Consider the following 26163-nt stretch of genomic DNA (forward strand, 5'->3'; position numbering starts at 1 on the left):
GTTGAGTTTCCTCCGTATGAGAGGTTGAGTTTCCTCCGTATGAGAGGTTGAGTTTCCTCCATATGAGAGGTTGAGTTTCCTTTGTATGAGAGGTTGAGTTTCCTCCGTATGAGAAGTTTAGTTTCCTCTGTATGAGAAGTTGAGTTCCCTCCGTATGAGAAGTTGAATTTCCTCCATATGAGATGTTGAGTTTCCTCCGTGTGAGAGGTTGAGTTTCCTCCGTATGAGAAGTGGAGTTCCCTCCGTATGAGAAGTTGAGTTTCCTCCGTATGAGAAGTTGAGTTCCCTCCATATGAGAAGTTGAGTTTCCTCCATATGAGAGGTTGAGTTTCCTCCGTATGAGAAGTTGAGTTTCCTCCGTATGAGAAGTTGAGTTTCCTCCGTATGAGAGGTTGAGTTTCCTCCGTATGAGAAGTTGAGTTTGCTCTGTATGAGAAGTTGAGTTTCCTCCGTATGAGAGGTTGAGTTTCCTCCGTATGAGAGGTTGAGTTTCCTCCATATGAGAGGTTGAGTTTCCTCCGTATGAGAGGTTGAGTTCCCTCCGTATGAGAAGTTGCGTTTCCTCCATATGAGAGGTTGAGTTTCCTCCGTATGAGAAGTTGAGTTCCCTCCGTATGAGAGGTTGAGTGTCTTCCGTATGAGAGGTTGAGTTCCCTCCGTATGAGAAGTTGAGTTCCCTCCGTATGAGAAGTTGTTTCCTCCTTATGAGAGGTTGAGTTCCCTCTGTATGAGAAGTTGAGTTTCCTCCGTATCAGAGGTTGAGTTTCCTCCGTATGAGAATTTGAGTTCCTTGCTGCTGGTGTCTGCAGGGCTCTGCATTGGAATTCTGCCTCACCACCTCGTACCTTACCTTATACGCCCTGCTCTCTGCAATGTTATCGATGTAATACCTCACCCGTTTGAAGCAGCTGGAGGTGTGTGTGTGTGTGTTTGTGTGTGTGTGTGTGTGTGTGTGTGCGTGCGTGCGTGCGTGTGTGTGTCCGTCCGTGTCCATGTCCGATTCAGTGCCTCTGTTTGAGTGTGCATTTGTCATCTCAGAACAGGATTGGTCAGTGCTACAGCCAGGCATCGAACACCTACTCCAAAACCTTGTCACACACACACACACACACACACACACACACACACACACACACACACCCACCCACCCACCTAAATAATACAGCTGCACACACCCACTCGTGCAAGGCTTAACACACACAGACACACATAGCCTGAGGCAGCCTTCCTGTCTGCTAGAGCGTCTGTCTGTCCGTCTGTCACCTGCAGCCGGCAGACACACCACGGCGGCCGGGAGGTGGAGGAGCGGAGATAAAACACACAGATGGTGCTGCTCTCGAGATGGCAGAGAATTACGGGAGAGCAAAGTAAACCTGGCTGTGTTTTGGTAAGATAAACGTGTTTCGAAATACCCCCTCCACAGATAATTCCCTGGCTTAAAGGTATTCTGAAAAAAGAAAAGGTGGAAGAGAAGGAATGCTGCGGATGCTCGGTAATCTCCTGCAGACTGGAGGGGACAGATTCAGGCAAGACCAGAAACCAGCATGGCCGTGTTATGACAAGCGCTGTGACAGCCATCTTTGCAAAGGCTCTTCCCAAACAACAAGTCTTTCCTGTCTTGCCTGGTTTTCAGGTAGTTCCTCGGCTACGGAATTATCAAGGAGGCAGGGAAAATTGGAAATCCTGGTTCGAGGCTCTCTGTACTACCTGCGTAGACACACAGATGGGGGCTGGAAGAGGTTTAGTGGAGAGGGAGTAATCCGCAACGTTGATCTCGTTGATGTTAACTGCTTTGTATAGCACTTTCAAGTGTCATGATGAGACTATATGTGGCAGAGGAAGGCCAGTACTCTCATCTTCTTCATGCTTACATGTACAATTGGATGATTCAACAATGTGTTTTACTTTGTATACTTTCTTCTTTATACATTCTTTACGGGACTTCACTCCTACCTAAAATGACCGCCGCGGTTTTTAAACTCTATATTCTGTCAAGATAAATACCCAGTTGAGATATTAATGCATTACATATGTTAGTATGTCTGTTAGGAAACGACTGACATCAAAATTAACATTTTAACCACTTTAATACTGTTTTCAAACCATTTACAATGGCTGCTGTCCAACGCCTGTAAATACTGCAACGCCTCGGTGGTAGACATGGTGTGTCTGTAACCAGACATGTTGGCAATAATAAAAAATCAAGTTTAGACAAATTCTCTGCACTAGAGGACGCTAGTGTGTTTCTAGGACAGAGCAAGGAATGTTGCAAAGGAAGCGATGCGAACAATACACGTCATAAATACTGACATGACGCACACGATCACGAGCAAATTAGGAGAGGTCATTTTGACTGCTTATGGTCTTTTTAGGTAGATCTTATCATAACTTTTTTGTGCAATTGATCTAAAAATCATTTTAATGCAAATATATGCAATTTTAGGAGCATTCAGGGAGCAGCAGGTCTGTATCTTTTTTTTTTACAAAGTTATTAAATTTTGAAAATCCAAAACTGTCAAAATGACTGCCTTGGCCGTTCTTTACATGTTTGCTACCACAGTAGTACCCATACACTTTATCTTTTGAGTCCTTTGAGAACTAGTTTTCTCTTCAAGTAACTTTCCTCAGAATTTACTACGTTGAGCCCCTCGGGTCTGTGTGTAGTATTTGCTGTGTGTGTGGAACTCAAATTTCCAATGTAACAACAATACATTGTTATCTAATGTAACAACAATAGTGTAACAACAATATCAAATGTAACAACAATATAGTTAGATAGGGATGTTTGTTGTAAGGGTGCACTTTGTGTGTATGATTTTTACTGTCATCGTGTGTGTTTTATCTCCAGGTCACCCGTGTGCCAGTGGAAAGTTGTGAACAGTACACATCATGTGGAGCCTGTCTGGGCTCTGGAGACCCTCACTGTGGTTGGTGCGTCCTTCACAACGTGTGAGTATTCTGCACACAGCAGTTTGGTTTCACTAATACTCAGTATAACTCAAGACAACGGCGTTAAGGTCAGCTGCTGGAGTAAGACTCTATAGGAAAGTGGAAAACCAACTAAATACACAATCCACTCACACACCTACTATAGACTATGTTTCAGCGTTTGTTATATCAGGTCTCAACCCCAACCCCAAGAACCACACCCGTATACATTAATTTATACAACTTCTGTCTCTTCGTTCCCTCACTGTCTCTCATTCTTTCTCGTTTCCTTGCTCTACATCTGTCTGTGTTTCTCCTTCCTCTCTCCGTGCAGTTGTTCGAGGAAGGATCGCTGCGAGAGGGCGGAGGAGCCCCAGCGTTTCACCACCAGAATAGAGCAGTGTGTTCGACTCACCGTCCAACCCAACACCATCTCTGTCACCATGTCTCAAGTGCAGGTAGCCTACAGTCTGCGTATATATGTATGTGATGCACAGACATGCACATCAGCATATTCATGATTGCGCGCTGGGGTATGTTGTGTACGTGTATGTGTGTGTTCATGTACGTGTGTTATGTACAAATAAAGAGAGAAAGATCATTACAAAGTCATTTTAGCTCTTAGTCCTCCATCGTCCTCTTTTCCTTCCTTCTCCCACTTCTTTCTGTCTCCCGCTCTCCAGCTGGTACTCCAGGCACAGAATGTCCCCAGTCTCTCGACCGGAGTGAACTGTTCTTTCGAGGACTACGTGGAGACAGAGGGACGCATATACAGTGGCCGTGTCTTCTGCCTGTCCCCCTCCACCAGAGAAGTTGCCCCCATCACCCGCGACCAGGGTAACCGGTGATTTTTGCTCTCTGTGTTTTCGTAGTCCAGCCGAAATGTGCGCCCGCCAAAAGCAGTCGCCATGGTTTTCATCTTTTCTGAGCTTTTTCACTATTTGTCTGTAGCACGGTGGCCCAGTGGTTAGCACTGTTGCCTCACAGCAAAACAGTCCTGGGTTCGAACCTCCGACCATCTCAGGTCCTTTCTGTGTGGAGTTTGCATGTTCTCCCCGTGTCTGCGGTGGGTTTTCTCCGGGTGCTCCGGTTTCCTCCCACCATCAGAAAAGACAAGCACGTTAGGGTTAATACTCCTGCCTGTGCCCCTGAGCAAGGCAATGGCAAGAAGAACTGGAGTTGGTCCCCAGGTGCTGCAGCTGCCCACTGCTGCTATGCAATAAGATGGTTTACATGCAGAGAACACATTCATTGTATGGATGTACAAATGACAAATTAAATCTTCTATTCTATTCTATTATTAATAATGGTAATTTCCCAGTAATTAGTAACTATAAAATGTGATGCCTTCTGAGTCTGTTGTGAATTAGAAATGGAAAACATGTTGGAGTCAAGAAGAAGAAAACCCACTGGACAGTGGTTTACAATTACATGCTGTGGATTTGTTTTGTCTCCTTGTAGGTGACCAGCGGGTTATAAAGCTGTATCTGAAGTCTAAGGAGACGGGAAAGAAGTTTGCCAGTGTCGACTTTGTCTTTTACAACTGCAGTGTCCATCAATCGTAAGTTCCCTTGAGTTGAAAGCGAGAAGTTTTGCCCCACAACAAAATGCACCTACTCTTAAAAAACATTTCACGAAACGAAAAATTGATGGTCAGTGACAAATGTCTTGGAAGTGAAGACATATAAATGATCATGCTTTTCACAACCATAAATTATCCTAGTTTGGGTTTTATTTTCATATCCATCCATCTGTCCATCCATCATCATCCAAGCCGCTCATCCCAACCGGGGTTGTGGGATGCTGGAGCCTATCCCAGCAGTCATAGGGTGGCAGGCGGGGCGACACCCTGGACAGGCCGCCAGTCCATCACAGGGCTTTATTTTCATATATAAATGTTATATTTGTTTTAGTATTTGTTAACTGATGTATTGATGAACTTCAGACAATGTTGAATTTTTTTTTTAAATGGATCTATTATCTTTTGAGAATGAACTCTCGTGTATTCGGTTGCCTCTAACCAAACTTTTCTTTTGTTGCCAATATATCACATACATTTCAGTCAGAAATGGGTTTAATGGGCGTCTGGGTAGTGTGGTGGTCTATTCCCTTGCCTACCAACACGGGGATCGCCAGTTCGAATCCCTGTGTTACCTCTGGCTCGGTCGGGCGTCCCTGCAAACCCAGTTGGCTGTGTCTGCGGGTGGGAAGCCGGATGTGGGTATGCATCCTGGTCACTGCACTAGCGCCTCCTCTGGTCGGTTAGGCCGCCTGTTCGGTTCGGGGCGGGGGGAGGGGGAACTGGGAGGAATAGCGTGATCCTCCCACGTGCTACGTCCCCCCAGGTGAAACTCCTCACTGTCAGGTGAAAAGAAGCGGCTGGCGACTCCACATGTATTGGAGGAGGCATATGGTAGTCGGCAGCCCTCCCCGGATCGGCAGAGAGGGTGGAGCAGCGACCGGGATGGAAGAGTGGGGTAACTGGCCAAGTACAATCGGGGAGAAAAAGGGGGGAAAAAACGGGTTTATTTTTCCCAAACCGGTGCAGAAAGAATCGGGTCCGAGTCTTCGGCTAGTGGGAGGCATCAAACACAAGGAGCGCTGGGTGTCGGTGCCTCGACAAAAGCTGTGCTAGCTAAAATGGGAGGGGGGAATAAATGAACCCCAAACCAACTGGGGGAGGGGCACATCTGTCCTGTCGGTTTTCACCGTCTAACGTATACATGCCATTTGTAAAAACCAATTAGTTAAACAAATCACAAACTACCGACACACTTGGGAGCCAGATGATGAATCAGTTGTTAAACCTTGTTGTAAGGGCGGTCGAGCTTGCGGGGCTAATACTCTTCGGGCCGGCTCACAGGAAACAAATTACCCCTGGTTTAAATTGGACTGTTTATGAATATTGAGCGGCGCATGAGGGGACTGTTGATCACGTGAGTTTTCATAGCGGGTGCACACGTGCGGGTGTTTTTATTACCCGGCGCTGTTATCTGGTCGTATCAGTGCCTCTATGGATGAAAGGAGAGTGAAGAGGAGCTGAAGGGGGTGGGGGGGGGGGACAAAGAGATGCAAGGGCAGACATAGAAGAGAACAAGAGGAGGAAGAGCGAGATCGGAAGACGAGGGTGAAGGGGTAAAGAGAAAAAAGAGGAGAGCGACATGAAGAATAAGAATAAAATGACTGTAAGGTGAAGGGGGGGTGGATGAAGGGGTTTCATCACTTCCTGTTCTCATACCCACGGTGAGATCAGACCAATTATCAATTAAGAAAATATATCTGATGGGCCGGCCTTGTTAAAAGCAGGTTAAATCAAAAATAAACAAAATGCCATTCCTTAATGACCGTCCGCTCCTCGGAGGCTCCACCGGCTGGATTTTACTGCTGTGAGTTATGTTCTCTCACCCTCCTCCCCCCTCTCCCTCTTTCTCCTTTTCCTATCACGGACTCTCTTTCCCTCTATGACTTCTACGAGCTCCATCAATCACCCTGCTCAATCCCTCAGCCTTCACCTCTATATCTCTGTTCCTGTCACCTTTTTTTTTTTTTGGACACCCCCCCCCCTTTTCTCCCCAATTGTACCCGGCCAATTACCCCACTCTTCCGAGCTGTCTCGGCTGTTGCTCCGCGCCCTCTGCCCATCCAGGGAGGGCTGTAGACTACCACATGCCTCCTCCGATACATGTGGAGTCACCAGCCACTTCTTTTCATCTGACAGTGAGGAGTTTCACCAGGGGGACATAGCGCGTGGGAGGATCACGCCATTCCCCCCCAGTCCCCCCCCCAAACAGGTACCCTGACCGACCAGAGGAGGCGATAGTACAGCAACCAGGGCATGCACCCACATCCAGCTTCACACTTGCAGACACGGCCAATTGTGTCTGTATGGATGCCCGACCAAGTCGGAGGTAACACGGGGATTCGAACCAGTGATCACATTGTCGGTAGGCAATAGAACAGACCGTTACACTACCCAGACGCCCTCCGTCCCTGTCTCTTGGTGTCTGTAGACACGCACCTATTCTCTCAGACACAGTGTGCGGTTACATACTTCCTCTCTGTCTCGTCGTCCTCTCCTCCGTCTCTCTTCCTATCTGCGTGTCTTCATTCCCCTCCTGGCTACCCCTTCCTCAAATCATGTCATGCGCACACTTCGTGAACATCAGGAGTCAGGAACATTTATTCATCATTTCATTCCATGCACCTGCACACATGAAATGAAACAAAATATCGTTTCCCCACAGCAGTGCAACACAAAGACAAAAACACATCCAAATGAGAAAAAACTACAAAAACACATATACCCAACATATCAAGAAAACAAATAAATCACTGTCCAAGAGAACGAACGCCAGGATGACTGTCGGAACTGCCCGTCCGCATGGACTAGCAGTTAGCTTAGCCCGCCCCACTTCCGCATCCTGTCAGACTGCCCTCGGTGTTTCCTCCTCGGGCACAGCTCCAGGCAGCAGCAGACCAGCCTCCCCCAACTGATCCAGCGCCAGCTCTCCCAACCAGACACCTTTGACACACCTCCCCACACTCCACACAATGACACCAAAAACACAGCCAACGCTAGCGAGGCCACTGCCAGACCGCCCTCGGTGTTATCAGAACTGCTGGTCTGCATGGGCTAGCAGTTAGCTTAGCCTGCCCCGCTATCGTGTCCTGTCAGACCGCCCTCAGTGTTTCCTCCTCGGGCACAGCTCCAGGTAGGGCTGTGGTCCCTGGGTCCACAGGATGCAGCAGACCAAGCTCTCCCAGCCAATCCAGCGCCAGCTCTCCCAGCCATCAAACGAAGACAAACTTAGATGCAGACGTGGACAGACACTGCATGGACGGTACTGGGTGAGGCCGCCGCAAACGTAAGTTTGCGACGCCATCTTCCAACACCGGAAGCCATTAACTTGGCCAATAAAGTTGATTGTGATTCCCAATCTCTCGTCCTTTCCTACTCCCCTGCCCTCCGTCCTCTACTCCTCCTTATTCACTCCCTAGTGTTCCCTTCCAACACATGTTGGAAGGGAACACTAGGGAGTGAATAACACACTCTCCCCCACGCCTTTCCTTTGTCTGTCCCTCTCTCTGCCTCTTTCTCTCGTGCTCCATCTCTCACCTGCTATCCCTCTTAACCCTCTCCATCCCCGTTTCCTCTGTCTTGTCCTCACTCTCATTCATCAAGCCCATTTATTGCTCGGGCTCTGCTCCTGGTCCTGCATACATCTGCATAGTAATAGGTCGTTAATTAGCGCTGGCCAGGCAACCTGTGTGGAGATGAGCATAATGGAGAGGGCTCGGAGAGCGCGCTCACCTGGGCCAGTTCTCAACGCCGCGGGGCCTGGGTCGGTGGCTTTGATTCATGCGTGAGTGTGTGCGAGTTCGTGTATAAAACGAAATGAGTGCTGCGGCTTCGCGAACAGTGCAGGACAGACATAGACAAACGTGGCAAATATAAGGGGCGTCTGGGTGGTGTGGCGGTGTGTTCCGTTACCTACCAACATGGGGATCCCGGTTCGAATCCCCAGGTTGCCTCCGGCTTGGTCGGGTGTCCCTACAGACACAATTGGCCATGCCTGCGGGTGGGAATCCGGATGTGGGTATGGGTCCAGGTCACTGCACTAGCACCTCCTCTAGTCAGTCAGGTCGCCTGTTCAGGGGGGAAGGGAACCGTGGGGGGGGGGTGTGATCCTCCCACGCGTTACATCCCCCGGCGAAACTCCTCATTGTCAGGTGAAAAACAGCTGGTGACTCCACATGTATGGGAGGAGGCATGTGGTAGTCTGCAGCCCTCCCCGGATCGGCAGAGGGGGTGGAGAAGCGACCGGGATGGCTCGGAAGAGTGGGGTAATTGGCCGCATACAACTGGGGAGGGGAAAAAAAGGGGGGGCGGGCAACAAACATACAAATGAGGACTAAAAGCTAAAGATAAAGTAAAAAAAGAGCACCAGTATAAACATATTTACAGACATTCAGTGGGTAGCCAGGTTCAGGTGGGAACCAGCTTGGGGAAAGAAGCTGTGTTTGAGCCTGGTACTACAGGCTCTGAGGCTCCTGTAGCGCCTCCCAGAGCGCAGGGGGGAGAACAGTCCATGGTTGGGGCGGGTGGGATCTCTGCTGATGCTGAGACCCCTTCGAAGGCAACGTTTGTGATAAATGTCTTTCATGGCTGGGAGCTGGGTACCGGTGATGTGCTGGGCCGCCTTGACGATCCGCTGCAGAGCTTTCTGGTCTACTGAGGTGCAGTTGCCGTACCACACTGAGCTGGTCAGGATACTCTCTATGCTGCAGTGGGAGAGGTTGGTCAGAATTTGGGGGGATAGACGGGTGCTCCTCAGCCTCTCTGGGAAATGCAGGCGTTGTTGGGCCTTTTTCACAAGGGCCTGGGTGTTTGATGTCCAGGAGGAGGTCCTTGCTGATGTGGACTCCAAGGAATTTAAAGCTGGAGACACGCTCCACTTCCACCCCGTTGATGTGTATGGGTATGTGTGTAGATGGGTGCACTACACACCACGCTTTCCAAACCTGAGGTAGAAAATCATAAAGGTACATATAAATCGCAGAACTCCGTGTTTGGGCTCGGTTGTATCTAGCTTTCAGACAAAATATAGATCACTCTGTTGGGTTCAGAAGTGCTTAAACGGGCTGTGTCCAAAGTGTCTGACTGGGTCCGGGCCAGTATTCGGGCCGGTGCTTGTTAAGGGCTTAAAGGTTTATGTTTTATTCCCCCGGCTAATCCCTGCTCTTCCCATCCTTTTACTGAAGAAATCAAAAGCCAGTGAAATGGGCGTGGGGGGCAACAGTGGAGAGGGAGTGGGAGGGGCTCTGATTAAAACCTGGGAATCGACCATGTGACAAATTGCGGCACTACCCGGACTCTCACACGCCCCAATCGTGTAAAAAAAGGGGTCCAACATAAATCATGCATGCTAAAAATATTAGAGATTAGGCGTCCGGGGGGCGTGGCGGTCTATCCTGTTGCCTACCAACATGGGGGTCGCCGGTTCGAATCCCCATGTTACGTCGGGCTTGGTCGGGCGTTCCTACAGATACAATTGACCGTGTCTGCGGGTGGGAAGCCGGATGTGGGTATGTGTCCTGGTCGCTACACAAGCGCCTCCTCTGGTCGATCAGGGCACCTGTTCGGGGGGGGGGGAGGGGGAACTGGGGGGAACAGTGTGATCCTCCCACGTGCGAGAGATTAAAATCACTTAAAATCACAAGACAGCGTTGTCCATGCTCTTCCTCGCTCTGGTGTCTCCGTGCTGGTGCGGGTGCTGGTTCACTCTGTTCCGTTTCATGAAATGTCCGGTGACCTTCACCTCCTTTTGATTTCAGTCCCCATGAAAGAGAGGGGAGTGATAACAGCACGCCACCAGTTGTGCTTATTTATGGAGTTTCTATCTTGTGTAACGTGTTCAGGTTCACCAGGGGGGCGTAAGTGTTAGTTGTACATAGTTGGGGGGGGGGGGGATGTTTTGCAGTTCTGGGGGTGGGGGGGTGGGGCACACTGTTGCCGAGTCAAGGGTTAGTGGTTCGGGTCTACGGAGAGAGACGACCTGTGAGTCGGGTTTAATGGCGGTGTGTACGGTGTCGCTGTGGCTGACAACAGCCATGAACAAAGCACCTCTCAGTTGTAAGTTTTGAAGTGTGTTTTTTATTTTATTTTTTCTCCCCTTTTTCTCCCCAACCGTCTTGGTCGCTGCTCCACCCTCTCTGCTGATCCGGGGAGGGCTGCAGACTACCACATGCCTCCTCCCATACATGTGGAGTCACCAGTCGCTTCTTTTCACCTGACAGTGAGGAGTTTCACCAGGGAGACGTAGCGTGTGGGAGGATCACGCTATCCCCCCCCCAGTCCCCCCTTCCCCCTGAACAAGCGCCCCGACTGACCAGAGGAGGCGCTAGTGCAGTGACCAGGACACACATTCCCACATCCAGCTTCTCACCCGCAGACACGGCTGACTGTGTCTGTAGGGACGCTCGACCAAGCCGGAGGTAACACGGGGATTTGAACCAGCGATCACCGTGTTGGTAGGCAACGGAATAGACCGCCTCGCCACCTGGACGCCCCAAAGTGTTTTTTTTTTCCAATTGCGGTGATCACTACACTATTATTATGGTCTGCTACCTCAGACATCACCCCAATCATCGGGTAACGCCTAAAGAACCGCATGTGTTGCCGGTTCTGACCCGTTTAATTCAGCATTTTGTCTCTGCATTTGTTTGTGTGTGCTGTGTGTGCCATGTGTGCCGTGTGTTCATGCCCCGTCTCCCAGATTAAAGCCGCCTAGCTTGCCCCGCTTCTCTCCGCTGCACAAACACGGGCCTGTCGCTGTTCAAGCCTCCGATGTTCACGCCGTCTGCCCCCCTCAGGGCTCCGCAGGGACCGAGCTGACAACAGCGCGGCTACTGCCACAGCGGTCCACCGGCGGCTGTAATACAAACCCACATTACACGCCATACGCCCCCCCCTCTCCCCCCGACATCAACTTTTGACTTTGAGTGTGGATCCCCCTGCACCCCACGTCCATAGGAAGCCCTGCGGAAGGACGGGTGAATTCTGCAGAGCTCTCTGTGCAGAGGTTGGGCAGGCGCGGCGCACGAGGCCGGCGTGATGACTCACACTGGTGTTTACACAGCGACGCGAGCGGCGTGCAGGCAGCAGCCCAGATACATGTGCACCCGGTTTGTGCAACCCGCACTCGGGCACTCGTGAGCTGAAGTACACAATCAAAGACGCTGCAGTATTGATACTCTCATGTACACCCTCATATAAACAAACACGCACACACACACACACACACACAGACACACACACACACACACACACACATGTGCATGCATGCTAGCAGAAGGCACACGGAGACAGACGGCGCAGACTTAGCAGAGCAAATTACCCCGCCAGCTATTTACATATGCTGTTACAATATTAGAAATTTGCATTAAAAAAGAGGCTTTGAATAGTTTAATTTAGCGTGTGGGAGGAGGAATAATGCATCTTTAAAGAGAGGAACAGACAGAGAGAGATGGAGCGAGTCTGAGGGTAAAGAAGGGCAGGAGAGCGGGGGGGCGACAGAAAACAAAAAAGAGAGGGAAAATAGTATGAAAACTGAGCCTGAGAGGAAACGGACAGGTGGGAGGGATTGGAGGTAGAGATAGAGATATAAAACAGTGTTGGAGGGAGAGGGGGGGGGAGGGGGAGAGGGAGGAGGGGGGAGATTGTGCCCATTGTGTCAGAAATAATGCGTCCCACAAAGCTAAAAGGTTAGCGCTCCCAGCCTTGGGCCACCACGACCATTACAATATGAAAGGACTAAACTCTGCGCAGAACCGGGAGCTGTGAATAGAGCCACTCGAGGGAGGGACCGGCCTCCACTCGCAGCCCCAGGAGGCGCTCTCATTTTCAGACTGTCCCCCCCCCCCCCCCCCGTTTAGAGCGCAGGCGACCCTCCACGGCACAATAACGCCACCCAGCAGGAACGCCTTGAACTTTGTTATGGCGGCGAAGCTTAAGACGTTTTAAGAGTTTTTCCTCCGCTCTCTAAATACGTGCCCGCCCATGTCGGCGCCACTTGTTAGGATTCTCAGTCGGAAGGCTTACGGCCCAGTCACCTTCCATCAGGGCGGGCTGATTTTATTAAACCGTGGGTGCAGACTTATTGCTTGTGGACCCAGGCTCGACAGGGGTGATAATATTCTATAATAACTCCGTGTCCCAAGATTCAACACTCAGCTTCTCAATTGAGTGCTTTGCTCGATAAGTTTTGAGATTTAAGAGTCGTCTCCGTGTCGCGGGTCACAGAGGATACAAAGTGTCACCTAGTAGATATCAAAATGGCATATTTATTTTTGACCCCCCCCCCCAATCGTGCTTGGCCAATTACCTCACTCTTCCGAGCGCCCCGACTGACCAGAGGAGGCGCTAGTGCAGCGACCAGGACACATACCCACACCCGGCTTCCCACCTTGTCTGTAGGGACGCTCGACCAAGCTGGAGGTAACACGGGGATTCGAACCGCCGATCCCCATGTTGGTAGGCAACGGAATAGACCGCTATGCTAACTGGGCGACCTCTTGGATTATTTTTTTCTTTTGGAATTTCCCCCCTTTTTTATCCGAAATTGTACCCAGCCAATTACCCCACCCTTCTGAGCCGTCCCAGTCTCTGCTCCACCCCCTCTGCCGATCTGGGGGGGGGGGGCTGCAGACTACCACATGCCTCCTCCGATACATGTGGAGTCACCAGCCACTTCTTTTTACCTGACAGTGAGGAGTTTCACCAGGGGAACGTAGCACGTGGGAGGATCGCGCTATTCCTCCCAGTCCCCCCCCCCCGAGCAGGTGCCCCCACCCACCAGAGGAGGTGCTAGTGCAGCGACCAGGACACATACCCACACCCGGCTTCCCACCCGCGGACGCGGCCAATTGTGTCTGTAGGGACGCCCGACCAAGCCAGAGATAACGCGGGGATTCGAACTGGAGAGCCCCATATTGGTAGGCAACGGAATAAACCGCTACACTACCCGGACGCCCCCTTGGATTCTATCTTTAGTAAATGTGCAGCAGATTAAGAAATTATAAATCCAAAACATCTATTCACCATGTATGGGCTGTGACCAGTTTATTCGCTCTGTAGGTTTGCATGAACCTTTGCTGCAAACGACGGGAGAACAACCAGTACACCGGGAGAGTAACTGTGGGGGGTTTTGTGCAGAGACATTTTGCATGCTCGGGTCTGGCGATGACATTTAAATTCATATCGACGGCGGGTTTCTTGGGCGCCGCTCGTGGGTTTCCGTGCGCGGTGGCAGCTTTCTTCCATTGATCCTGCCTTTAAGGCTCGCGGCAGATGAAACGTTGTTTGAACCGGGTCAGGTGTTGCACCGTGTTAAATGGCAGGGGGACTGTATCGACTGAAGTGCAACAAAGGAGCCAGTTACCTCAGCCGGTTGTCAGGGCACTGACGTCCATACTATAGGAGGGGTGTCCGTCACCCTGATCAGTGTTGCAGTATGAACAATGGCCGAGGGCTGGAATGTATTGCACATTGTGTGTCTGTATTTTATTGGTGTGTGTGTGTGTGTGCAGGGCCATGTTGGTGCATTCACGTCTGCAAGCTGGTGCATGTGTCCGCGTGTCTGCACAGCCGGCCGCGTACGTGTCCACACAGCCGTGACCCCGCGTGCATACATTTGTCGGCGTGTTCCTCGAGCGGAGGAATCGATAGACCCCGGGGTTAATGATGAGAAAGAAACCGGCTCGCCGCCTGCTCAACGACATCAGACTGTTAACATAACCCCAATGTAGCCCGCTCCCCGCGGAAATCCACTGCCATTGATTATAAACCTCACACCGCCGGCCGGGATAGTCTGGCTAGTGTGTCGCCGCCTGTGCGAAGCCCTGCTCGTGATGCAGTGTCTCCTCGGGCAGAGGAAATCAGGGGGCTGACCGTTCCGTTTGGGACTGTACCATGTGGTCATCAAGGCAGGTTGGAGAACAAGACTGACATCCGTCTCTCGAGTCGAGACGGACATCTACGTTTACTTTTTAATGCAAAAAAAAAAAGACTGAGTTGGGGTAAACCTTACATCAGCATCATTCAGTTAGGTGTTGTGAAGAGTTGCCAACGGCTGCAGAGACTGTGAGATGGTGACATGATGGCACACAGACTGTCACAAAACAGGGACAACAGGACATCAATGCATGGGACATTTTGATTTTTTTCCCGCCTTTTTCTCCCCAATTGTACTTGGCCAATCACCCCACTCTTCCGAGCCGTCCTGGTCTCTGCTCCCACTCCCTCTGACGATCCGGGGAGGGCTGTAGACTACCACATGCCTCCTCCCATACATGTGGAGTCGCAGGCCGCTTCTTTTCACCTGACAGTGAGGAGTTTCACCAGGGGGACGTAGCGCATGGGAGGGTCATGCTATTCCCCCCAGCCCCCCCCCCGAACAGGGGCGCCGACCGACCAGAGGAGGCGCTAGTGCAGCAACCAGGACACATACCCACATCCGGCTTCCCACCCGCAGACACAACCAGCTGTGTCTGTAGGGACGCCGACCAAGCCGGAGGTAACATGGTGATTCAAACAGGCGATCCCCATGTTGGTAGGCAATGGAATAGACCGCCACGCTACCCGGACGCCCGGAAAAAATTTTGATTGTGCTTTCTGCAGACATTGAATACATTGTGAGTGTGGTGCCTGGATTACATTTGACTGCACATGGAGAGGTGGGATGGAGTCCAGAATTATACGCCTGCATATCAGTTTGAGTCAAGGAGGACTGGCTGAATAGGTTGAAAGCACACAGTCAATTAAAGTTACTATTCTCAACTCCGAAGCTGGTCAAGAGGAGACCAAGTTAAGGGAGAATTTATTTCAGATTGAATTGTTAGGCCGTTTGGGTGGCGTGGCGGTATATTCCATTAGCTTCCAACACGGGGATTCGCCGGTTTGAATCCCCGTGTTACCTCCGGCTTGGTCAGGCGTACCCTATACAATTGGCTGTTTCTGCGAGGTGGGTATGTGTCCTGGTCACTGCACCTAGCACCTCCTCTGGTCAGTCTGTTCCCCCCACCCCACCTGTTCGGGGGAGGGGGAACTGGGGGGAATAGCGTGATCCTCCCACGTGCTACGTCCCCCTGGCGAAACTCCTCACTGCCAGGTGAAAAAGATGCAGCTGGCGCTCCACATGTATGGGAGGAGGCATGTGGTGGTCTCCAGCCCTCCCCGGATCGGCAGATGGGGTGGAGCAGCGACCGGGACGGCTCGGAAGAGTGGGGGTAATTGGCCAAGTACAATTGGGGAGAAAAAGGGGGAAAACGAAGATTGAATTGTTAACAAATGGATAAGCGGAAGTGTCAGGAGAGGGAACATTATTTGCCGAGCCAGAGCTCGTTTCCCTCAAAGCCTCCTAGGTAAGCCTGGAGATGTGTTCACCGGCTGAGTCTCCCCATGGTATATTTTTCATTTGCAGTGTAAACGAGGTAGTTTGACGCTCTCATGGTGCGAAGGGAAGCCATCCTGAGGGTTTCATATAGTCCGTGTACCGCAGATGGATCAGGAGTGTGTTTCTGGTGACGTGACACGAGTCAGTTCCAGTTGTTTGCTGGGGATGTAGTCCCTGTGGTGTGGGTATCCACATATCTCTTCAAGAGCAGTATGTAATCATGGAAGAGTGAAAGCTTTGGTTGCCTTTTTCACCACAAGAGCGCCCAAACTTTGTCAGTTAAAGTTCCCGTAGCTTTAACGGCATCAGACCGCAGATTTACGCCAACCTTTGTATTTCACGCAGTCTCCCCCTTTTTCCGTCGTTATTTAATCGGCAGTCAACCTGGTTTTTGGATGGAACTATATTTACATGGTGTGTATTTGTGTTGTGCGTATTTGTTTTGCTTCCTTAACTGAAGAGGTAGAAAAAGAGGCATTCTACATAAACAGGCTTATCTTGGTCTAGCAGCTTAGTTCACTGTAAGCCTCCGAGCGTGCAGAATAAGAAGGGGAGGAGTGGATGACTAAGAATTCTTCCTTCCTCTCCGGGGTGTTTTCGGTGTTTTCGGCGTCCGCCTCAGCTGCGCACTGACAGGTGGAAACACGTCTTCATCTTTACAAGCCGCAGTTACACTTGTCAATCCGGTGTGATATTCTAGATTCGATAATAAAGGTTTCCTGTAAATGAGAGGGCGTTAACGATCAACCTCGCCCGGCCTGTAAATGCCTGATACGCACCCCTCCCCCCCATAGCGAGGGGAGGGGGGGTCCTTTTGATCTCCACCACTTCCTCACATTTCCCTTCTTTCATCACCCTGCACATCACCTGCTGCATCCTCACAGCCTGGCGGCAGTTCACATGGCAACAGTAGCGCCGTTGCACATCATTTTGTCTGAACTATGTAGGATTTTCCAACCGGTGGGCCTGAACAACCCGCACAGTGCGGCAAACCAAATCCATTTTTCCTTTTCTGCCACATCTAGGCCACGGTGGCATGGCCGGGTGTCTAAACGCGGCGCGTAGCAAATGAATAGATGAACTAAGTGACGAACTAGTGAGCGTCAGTCACGTTTCTGTCTTACAACTATGTCGTGATCATTTAAAATCACTACGATAATTTGAGTCACATTTTATCCTCCGTCACAGTGATGGACTGTACACATGGTTCTACTCTCAGCAGTGTTTCTTGAAAATAAGTTCTTGATTAGTTTCTACTGAGTCACAGCATGGGGCGGTGGGTCTGTGCTGTGTATTACAGATCCTCAAAAAATGGCATTACCACTAAGTGTCGAACCAACTAACTAACTAACTCACTCTCACTCTCTCTCTCTCTCTCTCTCTCTCTCTCTCTCTCTCTCTCTTGCTCTGGCTCTCTCTCTGGCTCTCTCTCTCTCTGGCTCTATCTCTGGCTCTCTCTCTCTCTCTCTGCAGGTGCCTATCATGTGTAAACGGTAACTTCCCCTGCCACTGGTGTAAATACCGCCACATGTGTACGCAGGATGCCAGTGACTGCTCCTTCCAGGAGGGACGTGTCAACACCTCAGAGGTGAAGCCTTAAGCACTCTCAGAAACAGTCACGCAGCCGCACACACTCACAGGCCCTGTTTACACCATGCATTAACATGTGTCTCGGGGTGATGCGATCACAAGTGGACGGTTCTAAGGGTGTCAGTTCACACCTGGCATTAGAATGCGTCTCATGTGCGGATCTCACTTCCCTGCAGTTTATGCAAAGACCAAATGTGTTGTTGTTGTTGTTGTTTTTTTCCCCATTTTTCTCCCCAATTTTACTTGGCCAACTATCCCATTCGCTCCTCCACCCCCTCTGCCGATCGGAGGATGGCTGCAGACTACAACACGCCTCCTCTGATACATGTGGAGTCGCCAGCCACTTCTTTTCCCCTGACAATGAGGAGTTTCGCCAGGAGGACGTAGAGCGTGGGAGGATCACGCTGTTCCCCCCAGACCGACCAGAGAAGGCGCAAGTGCAGTGACCAGGACAAATACCCACATCCGGCTTCCCACCCGCAGACATGGCCAGTTGTGTCTGTAGGGACGCCCGACCAAGCCGGAGGCAACATGGGGATTCAAACAGGCGATCCCCATGTTGGGAGGCAACCGAATAGACCGCCACGCCACCCGGATTCCCTTGCATTGTTGTTTTTAACCTGCAGGAGGCAGCAATACACTTCCCGTGCAGCGAATTGTTGCGGCTTCTTGTTGTTGTTTCTCACTTTAATGGTCTTTTCAGACGGAGAGCGATTAATGCCCACTAAGTATGTCATTTTCAGTGAGAGGTGAGCAGGCAAATAGGGAGGTGTGGTCAACCTGTCAGGTGGAGCGACAAGTGGGCACAATCCTGTCAAACTGTTGTGGTCATGCTAATCTCACGCATACGCCCGCCCGCTGCCAGAGTTGAGGTGTCTTAAACTTTTCTTCTACGCGACGTGCAGTGTCACCCTGCAAAATGGACGAGAGACCGATCCTCGCCACGTGTGTGAGTTCCGTGAGATATATTACTGTTTCGGGACCAAACAGGAGGGCTTTCACTTTTCTCACCCAATATAAACTCAGCTCAACTCATTAGTAAGCTAGCTAACTGAAATGATTTGAAAGTGTAAAACAGATAGCTCAAACCAAGCAGTCTGAATGGTTGTTAGCCATGATGTCATAACCGTATATAATGGCGATGATGTCTAAGTCCTCTACACGGTTCAGTCTCACTCCGTGTGCCTCCCTATGTGCAGACAGCCAGGAGGGCCTATTTCTTTGTAAGAACAACAGTGTTTGATGAACATGTGAATAAAAACTCTTTCATAATGCCATACATGGTAACTGTTTTATAAAAGCTGTAGCTCACTCCAGTCCGTGATATGTTGTGATTATATCACAGTATGCCACGGCCTGGCTGAGCTGTTGCTGAGACTCTTTCCCTCAGCAGTTCTAGAAGATATTATAATATGTTGCTGTTATAGCCTATAAAGAGAATAGATTTGGACCGGCAGGGATACAGTAACGCACAGAAGCCATTTCCATGCTCACCAAGCGTCGAGCACCTGGCGTCAACTCGCGGAGCGCTTGTCTGCCTATCTGTTGTAAATGTCGTGACTATTTCACAAACTGCCGTGAGACTGGGCTGGTCTATCCACATGCAGACACACACACGCAGGTGGACGGCTGCTTACCGTCTCTAAAGACCATACTATGACGCTGTTGGCGTGCGAATGATTTAGACCCTGCGGATCCAGTCGGTGTTGCTTACCATCTGAAGAGACCATAATGGACGGTGTCCAGGTTGCATGGCGGTCTATTCCGTTGCCTACCAACACGGGGATCGCCGGTTCGAACGCCCGTGTTACCTCTGGCTTGGTTGGGCATCCCTACAGCCACAATTGGCCATGTCTGTGGGTGGGAAGCCAGATGTGTGTATGTGTCCTGGTCGCTGCATTTAGCACCTCCTCTGGTCGGTCATGGCACCTTTTTGGGGGTGAGGGGGAACGGGGGGGGGTGTAGCATAATCTTCCCATGCGCTACGTCCCCCTGGCAAAACTCCTCACTGTCAGGTGAAAAGAAGCGGCTGGTGACTCCACATGTATCGGAGGAAGCATGTGGTCGTCTGCAGCCCTCTCTGGATCAGCAGAGGGGGTGGCGCAGCGACTGGGATGGCTCGGAAGAGTGGGGTAATTGGCCGGATACAATTGGGGAGAATAGAGAGGAACCCCCCCCCCCCAAAAGGAAAGACCATAATACTGCGCCGTTGGTGTGCGAATGACAACTTTTTGGTTGAGTTCTGCTTATGCAGAGGGCGTCACTTGAGTAGGCGATTTTTTTAACGTGACCCAGGACACATTTGCATGCACACCACTTAAAGAATGTGGCCATATGCAGCCCAGAACACCTCTGAATGTGGTCTGAGTGATTGGTTGTCAGTGCGTCCTCAATACGTTTTCTGTGTAGTCCTGGTATTTAGTCCTGGTGTTAACATGCATCGTGGTTGATCCGGTCACAAGTGGGCAGCTCTACGTCCGTCAGTTTACACCTGGCATTAGAATGACCACTTGTTGATCGGGTCTCACTTTCCCGCCCTCTTTGCAAAGAAACATGTACATCACGTAAATAAACATGTAAACACATACAGAAACGTGAGGAGAAGTGGAAGCAACAGGCATTCAACAAAACGAGACATCCTTGCTCACTGCGACGTCAGTTAGTATGACGTATTTCACACCTGCAAGTTATTGCTGTCAGTTATTCTACCAAATGATGTCGTCATACAAAATGTGAAGTGCTCCCAAATACATACAGTAAATCATCTCGTATCCCAGCTACACCTCTTTTCTTTTATTTCCATTCCACCTTGTTGTGAAGCACAACAGGTTTCTGTAAAGTTATTCTGATGATGATGATGATGATGATGATGATAGTGATGTTGATCTGTCTGACAGCCTTCACACCCCTGACCTGAATTATTGCATTTAAGAACTAGTCTATTGTGGGTAAATAGTTTCACATTATTACAGCGCTGTGGATGCAGCGAATGCATGTGGCGCCATATAGAGACAATTCACACGATGAGGAAACTGAGGGGATCAGGAGCACCAGTCAGAGACAAGTGACATGATGAGGAAACTGAGGGGATCAGGAACGCCAGATAGAGACAAGTGACGTGATGAGGAAACTGAGGGGATCAGGAACGCCAGACAGAGACAAGTCACATGATGAGGAAACTGAGGGGATCAGGAGCACCAGACAGAGACAAGTGACGTGATGAGGAAACTGAGGGGATCAGGAGCACCAGACAGAGACAAATCACATGATGAGGAAACTGAGGGGATCAGGAACGCCAGACAGAGACAAATCACATGATGAGGAAACTGAGGGGATTAGGAGCCCCAGACAGAGACAAGTCACGTGATGAGGAAACTGAGGGCATCAGGAGCGTTAGGCTCCGAGTGTTCGCCTTCCTCCATTTTGTGACCAAAATACACAGCAAAAGCTGAAACTCCTTCTTAAACCTCGTTATGTGGGGAAATGTAAACGTCTGAACACTGGAGTTTGTGATGCTCAACCCGAACCCCGTCAGCTCGAGCTGATCACCTCGGTCCAGGCTCGGATTATTCATTCCAGTGGGTTTGACAGGGTCGCGGTCTGCGCTGCGGTGGATGAATGAACGTGAACCAGAAGTTGAACTCGAATCCACAGGCGGGCGGCGGTTCTTCCACAGTTGTGGGTCTGATGTGTGTCAGAAATTACTGACGAGGTACACATCGAAGACTTGGGTGAATCAGCTGCTTTATACGTAGCGCGTCTGCAGTTCAGTTTGCGTTTGGTCCATCACCTCTGACAATTCAGCTGCACTTGGCAGAATCACGCAGGACGTTTTATCTACTGGATATTATTTCTATGTCTTACGAGGAGGATGTCAGTTGACTAGGTGGTTCTTCAGTGTGGTTTTGGGACATACATGCGTTGACACTTTGAATGTGATGTGGACAAATGCGTCCTGGGTCATCTCCAAATGTGGCCTGAGCAATTGCCTCCTAAGATGCATTGAGGATGCATTGGGTGCGTTCTTGGGGTTTCACAGAATAGTCAACTAGTCGACTATCAACCCCCCCTAGTGGACACTGTGCATAAGTGTAGACTAATTGTTCATATGTGGTCTTCTTGCTGTGCAGTAACAAAGCAGTGGCAACACATGTACATCAGATATGCGGTAGGAGGCGCTGTGGTTCCAACATAGATTTGTTGAAACGATTATATTCTACACTCTGCGATGTTAAATAAACAGAATTTAAGGTATTTAGACAAAGAAAGACTCCCGTATCCCTGTGTTGCAGTTTAATGAGTGACGGTGTTCAGAATCAGAACCAACTTTATTAGCCAAGTGTGCATGCACACGAGAAATTTGACCCCGGTACGCAGCAGCTTCTAGCACCTGCAGACATCGCTCACACAGAGAAAGAAAAAAAAAAACTGGTGACTTAAGTGATGACAACTGTTGAAAACCCGAACAGAACACGTAGTGTCCTTCTAAAAGCCTTTAATTTTATTTTAATCAGTTTTAACTACACAATCCATCCATCCATCCAATCCATTGTCCGTACCGCTTATCCTGCTCTCAGGGTCGGGGGGATGCTTGGAGCCTATCCCAGCAGTCATTGGGCGGCAGGCGGCGAGACACCCAGGACAGGCTGCTAGACCATCATACAGCCCCCCCCCCCACACACTCATACCTAGGGGCAATTCAGTATGGCTGATTCACCTGACCTACATGTCTTTGGACTGTGGGAGGAAACCAGAGCACCCGGAGGAAACCCACGCAGACACGGGGAAAACATGCAAACTCCACACAGAGGACGACCTGGGACAACCCCCAAGGTTGAACTACCCCGGGGCTCGAACCCAGGACCTTCTTGCTGTGAGGCGACCGCACTAACCACTGCACCATCTGTGTCTGATATCTACGCTAACCATTTACAAGTTAAATTGTGCTCAGCAAGACTCCTTCACCTCTCGTTATGTTTCTTATCATGTGGGAAACGTACAGCGGCAGACAGTGCAGCTCTACTTTATACCGACGTAGCACGTTGGAGGATCACGCTATTCCCCCCAGTCCCCCCTCCGACCGACCAGAGGAGGCGCTAGTGCAGCGACCAGAACACATACCCACATCCGGCTTCCCACCCGTAGACACGGCCAATCGTGTTTGTAGGGATGCCCGACCAAGCCAGAGGTAACACAGGGATTCGAACTGCCGATCCCTGTGTGGGTAGGCAACGGAATAGACCGATACGCTACCCGGACACTCCCCTGAACATTCACTTGAAGATCATTTAAGGCTTTTAGGCTTTTTGACAGCTGCCATCACCACGACAACCACGGACGCACTCGGCTGAAAGTCAGCAGACTACGGTCAGAGTTAAACCGGAGCTCCTGCAGGAAAGCAGTGTTCTTGCTGCTGCAGTCAAACAGTGTCTCCAGCTCAGACAAACATGCTGGGGCTTTAGTCCAATCAGATTGCGGCTCCTTCGTAAACTGCCTCTGAGAGCCAATCGGGACTCTGCTGTTTCATCTACCCCTCGGTTGGTCCCGCCTACATTAGCGAACCCTCTGCCGGTTGTATCGGAGACCTGTTTGATGAGAATTGATCTCTGGTACTGGTTTGAAAAAGATTAATCAACCACTCACCTACTTTATGGGAGTTGTTGAAGACTGCTAGAACGCAGAAGTCGTGAATGGCCTTCACACGTGGACTCAGTGCTGCCCACTTGTGATCAGATCGCCCAAGGCGCATGTTAACGCCAGGTGTGACAGGGCCACAAAGACACCACACACACACACACACACACACACACACACACACACACACACACACACACTCACGCTCTCTCTCCCTCTCACACACACACACACAGACAAACACACAACTGGTATGCTAATCCCAGCAGGGTCCTTGGCAATGTGATGCCACTGTGTGTGTGTGTGTGTGTGTGTGTGTGTGTGTGTGTGTGTGTGTGTGTGTGTGTGTGTGTGTGCGTGTGCGTGTTTGCATGGGAAAGCATGTGAGTGATGCTATGAGTGGCTCGGCAGCAGCTGCTGTACTCCAAGTAGCCGTGGATTTATTCACTCGTAAACAAGCCGGGTTGAATGACTATGCAAATGCAGCTCTACAACTCTAAATGTTACATTTGCATTAAAATTCTTACCCAATCTCGGGGATCGACACTTTCTTATCTAACAATCTCTCCTTCTTTCTGTATCTTTCTCCTCCTCTCTTTTTTTCTCTTGTTCTTCTGTTTTTATTTTATTTATTTATTGTTGTCGTTCTCTCTTCATCTATGTGCGATGCTTGGTATTTAATCAGAGTGTTCTGGAGAAGCAAGTGGTGACGGGTGTGGCAGGTTGGAGGGAGGTGGTCATGGCATGTGTAGGCTGGATGAGTGTCTTGCACTTACCGAGTAGCGCCGTGGTTCTGCAATAACGACAGGGACACCTCATGTTGATGTTGTCACTTTGGGATATACACTCACTGGCCACTTTATTAGGTACACCTTGCTAGTACCGGGTTGGACCCCCTTTTGCCTTCACAACTGCCTTAATCCTTCGTGGCATAGATTGAACAAGGTACTGGAAACATTCCTCAGAGAGTTTGGTCCATATTGACATGATAGCATCACGCAGTTGCTGCAGATTTGTCGGCTGCACATCCATGATGCGAATCTCCCGGTCCACCACATCCCAAAGGTGCTCTACTGGATTGAGATCTGGTGACTGTGGAGGCCATTTGAGTACAGTGAACTCATTGTCATGTTCAAGAAACCAGTCTGAGATGATTCGAGCTTTATGACATGGCGTGTTATCCTGCTGGAAGTAGCCATCAGAAGAAGGGAACACTGTGGTCATAAAGGGATGGACATGGTCAGCAACAATACTCAGGTAGGCTGTGGCATTGACACGATGCTCAATTGGTACTAAGGGGCCCAAAGTGTGCCAAGAAAATATCCCCCACACCATTACACCACCACCACCAGCCTGAACCGTTGATACAAGGCAGGATGGATACATGCTTTCATGTTGTTGACGCCAAATTCTGACCCTACCATCCGAATGTCGCAGCAGAAATCGAGACTCATCAGACCAGGCAACGTTTTTCCAATCTTCTATTGTCCAATTTTGGTGAGCCTGTGCGAATTGTAGCCTCAGTTTCCTGTTTTTAGCTGACAGGAGTGGCACCCGGTGTGGTCTTCTGCTGCTGTAGCCCATCTGCCTCAAGGTTCGACGTGTTGTGCGTTCAGAGATGCTCTTCTGCGTACCTAGGTTGTAATGAGTGGTTATTTGAGTTACTGTTGCCTTTCTATCAGCTCGAACCAGTCTGGCCATTCTCCTCTGACCTCTGGCATCAACAAGGCATTTTCACCCACAGAACTGCCGCTCACTGGATATTTTCTCTTTTTCGGACCATTCTCTGTAAACCCTAGAGATGGTTGTGCGTGAAAATCCCAGTAGATCAGCAGTTTCTGAAATACTCAGACCAGCCCGTCTGGCACCAACAACCATGCCACGTTCAAAGTCACTTAAATCACCTTTCTTCCCCATTCTGATGCTCCGTTTGAACTGCAGCAGATCGTCTTGACCATGTCTACATGCCTAAATGCATTGAGTTGCTGCCATGTGATTGGCTGATTAGAAATTTGCTTTAACGAGCAGTTGGACAGGTGTGCCTAATAACGTGGCCGGTGAGTGTATATACTAGAAGAACCCCGCTACAATGTAGCGGTTTGGTTATCCACCCGTCTAAATCTCCCTCCTCTTCATCCTGCCAGCTAACCGCCTTCCCCCTGCCCCTAACCCCCCCACACTCCAACTCCCTCCCCCCCAATGCTCAGAATCATCTGAAATGCCGAGAAAAGTGGTTTTTAGCCATTTTTAGGAAATGCATATTTTGCATAATTATGCATAATTATTATAATTATTTTAATTTTCTGCTATTTTTCTGGTCCTCCCTGGAACAATACCTACCACCTCCAAAAAAAATTAGGATCATAAGTGCATTTTTGCAAAAATGCATTTATTTTGCATAATGCCAAAACATTTCTGTCCCAGAAAAAAAATTTTATAGGTGAAAAAAATCAAAGATGCTCAGAATCATCTGAAATGTCGAGAAAAGTGGTTTTTAGCCATTTTTAGAAAAATGCATATTTAGCATATTTATGCATAATTATGCATAATTTTTATTTTCTGGGATTTTTCCCTTACTCTCTGAGACAATACCGACCACCTCCAAAAAGAATTAGGATCATAAATGCTTTAGTTTTCGGTCCCGCTATCTACACTAACTAACACACACACACACACATTCCAAAAAAAAATAAAATATATATATATATATATATATATATATCAGAAACTCTGCCATGGGACAGAAATGCCCATATCTATAGTTGTGGGGCAACTTCTGCAAAGCACTGTGTTTCCCCTTTTCGCATTTACCAAAATGACAGTCTTCTCTTCTTCTGCAGTGTTATATTGGCTAGACAGAGTTCAATGGAGACTGAAAGAAGTACAATGGCTCCACATCCATCCATCCATCCATCCATCCATCCATCCATCCATCCATCCATCCATCCATCCATCCATCCATCCATTATCCAAACCGCTTATCCTGCTCTCAGGGTCATGGGGATACTGGAGCCTGTCCCAGCAGTCATTGGGCGGCAGGTGGGGAGACACCCTTGAC

General features: G+C 49.7%; 1 protein-coding gene across 1 annotated transcript in view; it reads left to right on the plus strand.

Moving 5' to 3' along the window:
* plxna1a (plexin A1a) overlaps positions 1 to 26163 on the plus strand; it is a 463752-nt gene that overhangs the window by 181397 nt on the left and 256192 nt on the right. The window contains 5 exon segments of the mRNA XM_056274696.1: positions 2849 to 2949; positions 3263 to 3386; positions 3612 to 3765; positions 4390 to 4489; positions 17355 to 17469. Coding sequence (XP_056130671.1) covers positions 2849 to 2949; positions 3263 to 3386; positions 3612 to 3765; positions 4390 to 4489; positions 17355 to 17469 — 594 coding nt within the window.

Source organism: Lampris incognitus, chromosome 2, assembly GCF_029633865.1.
Source record: "Lampris incognitus isolate fLamInc1 chromosome 2, fLamInc1.hap2, whole genome shotgun sequence".
NCBI lineage: Eukaryota > Metazoa > Chordata > Actinopteri > Lampriformes > Lampridae > Lampris > Lampris incognitus.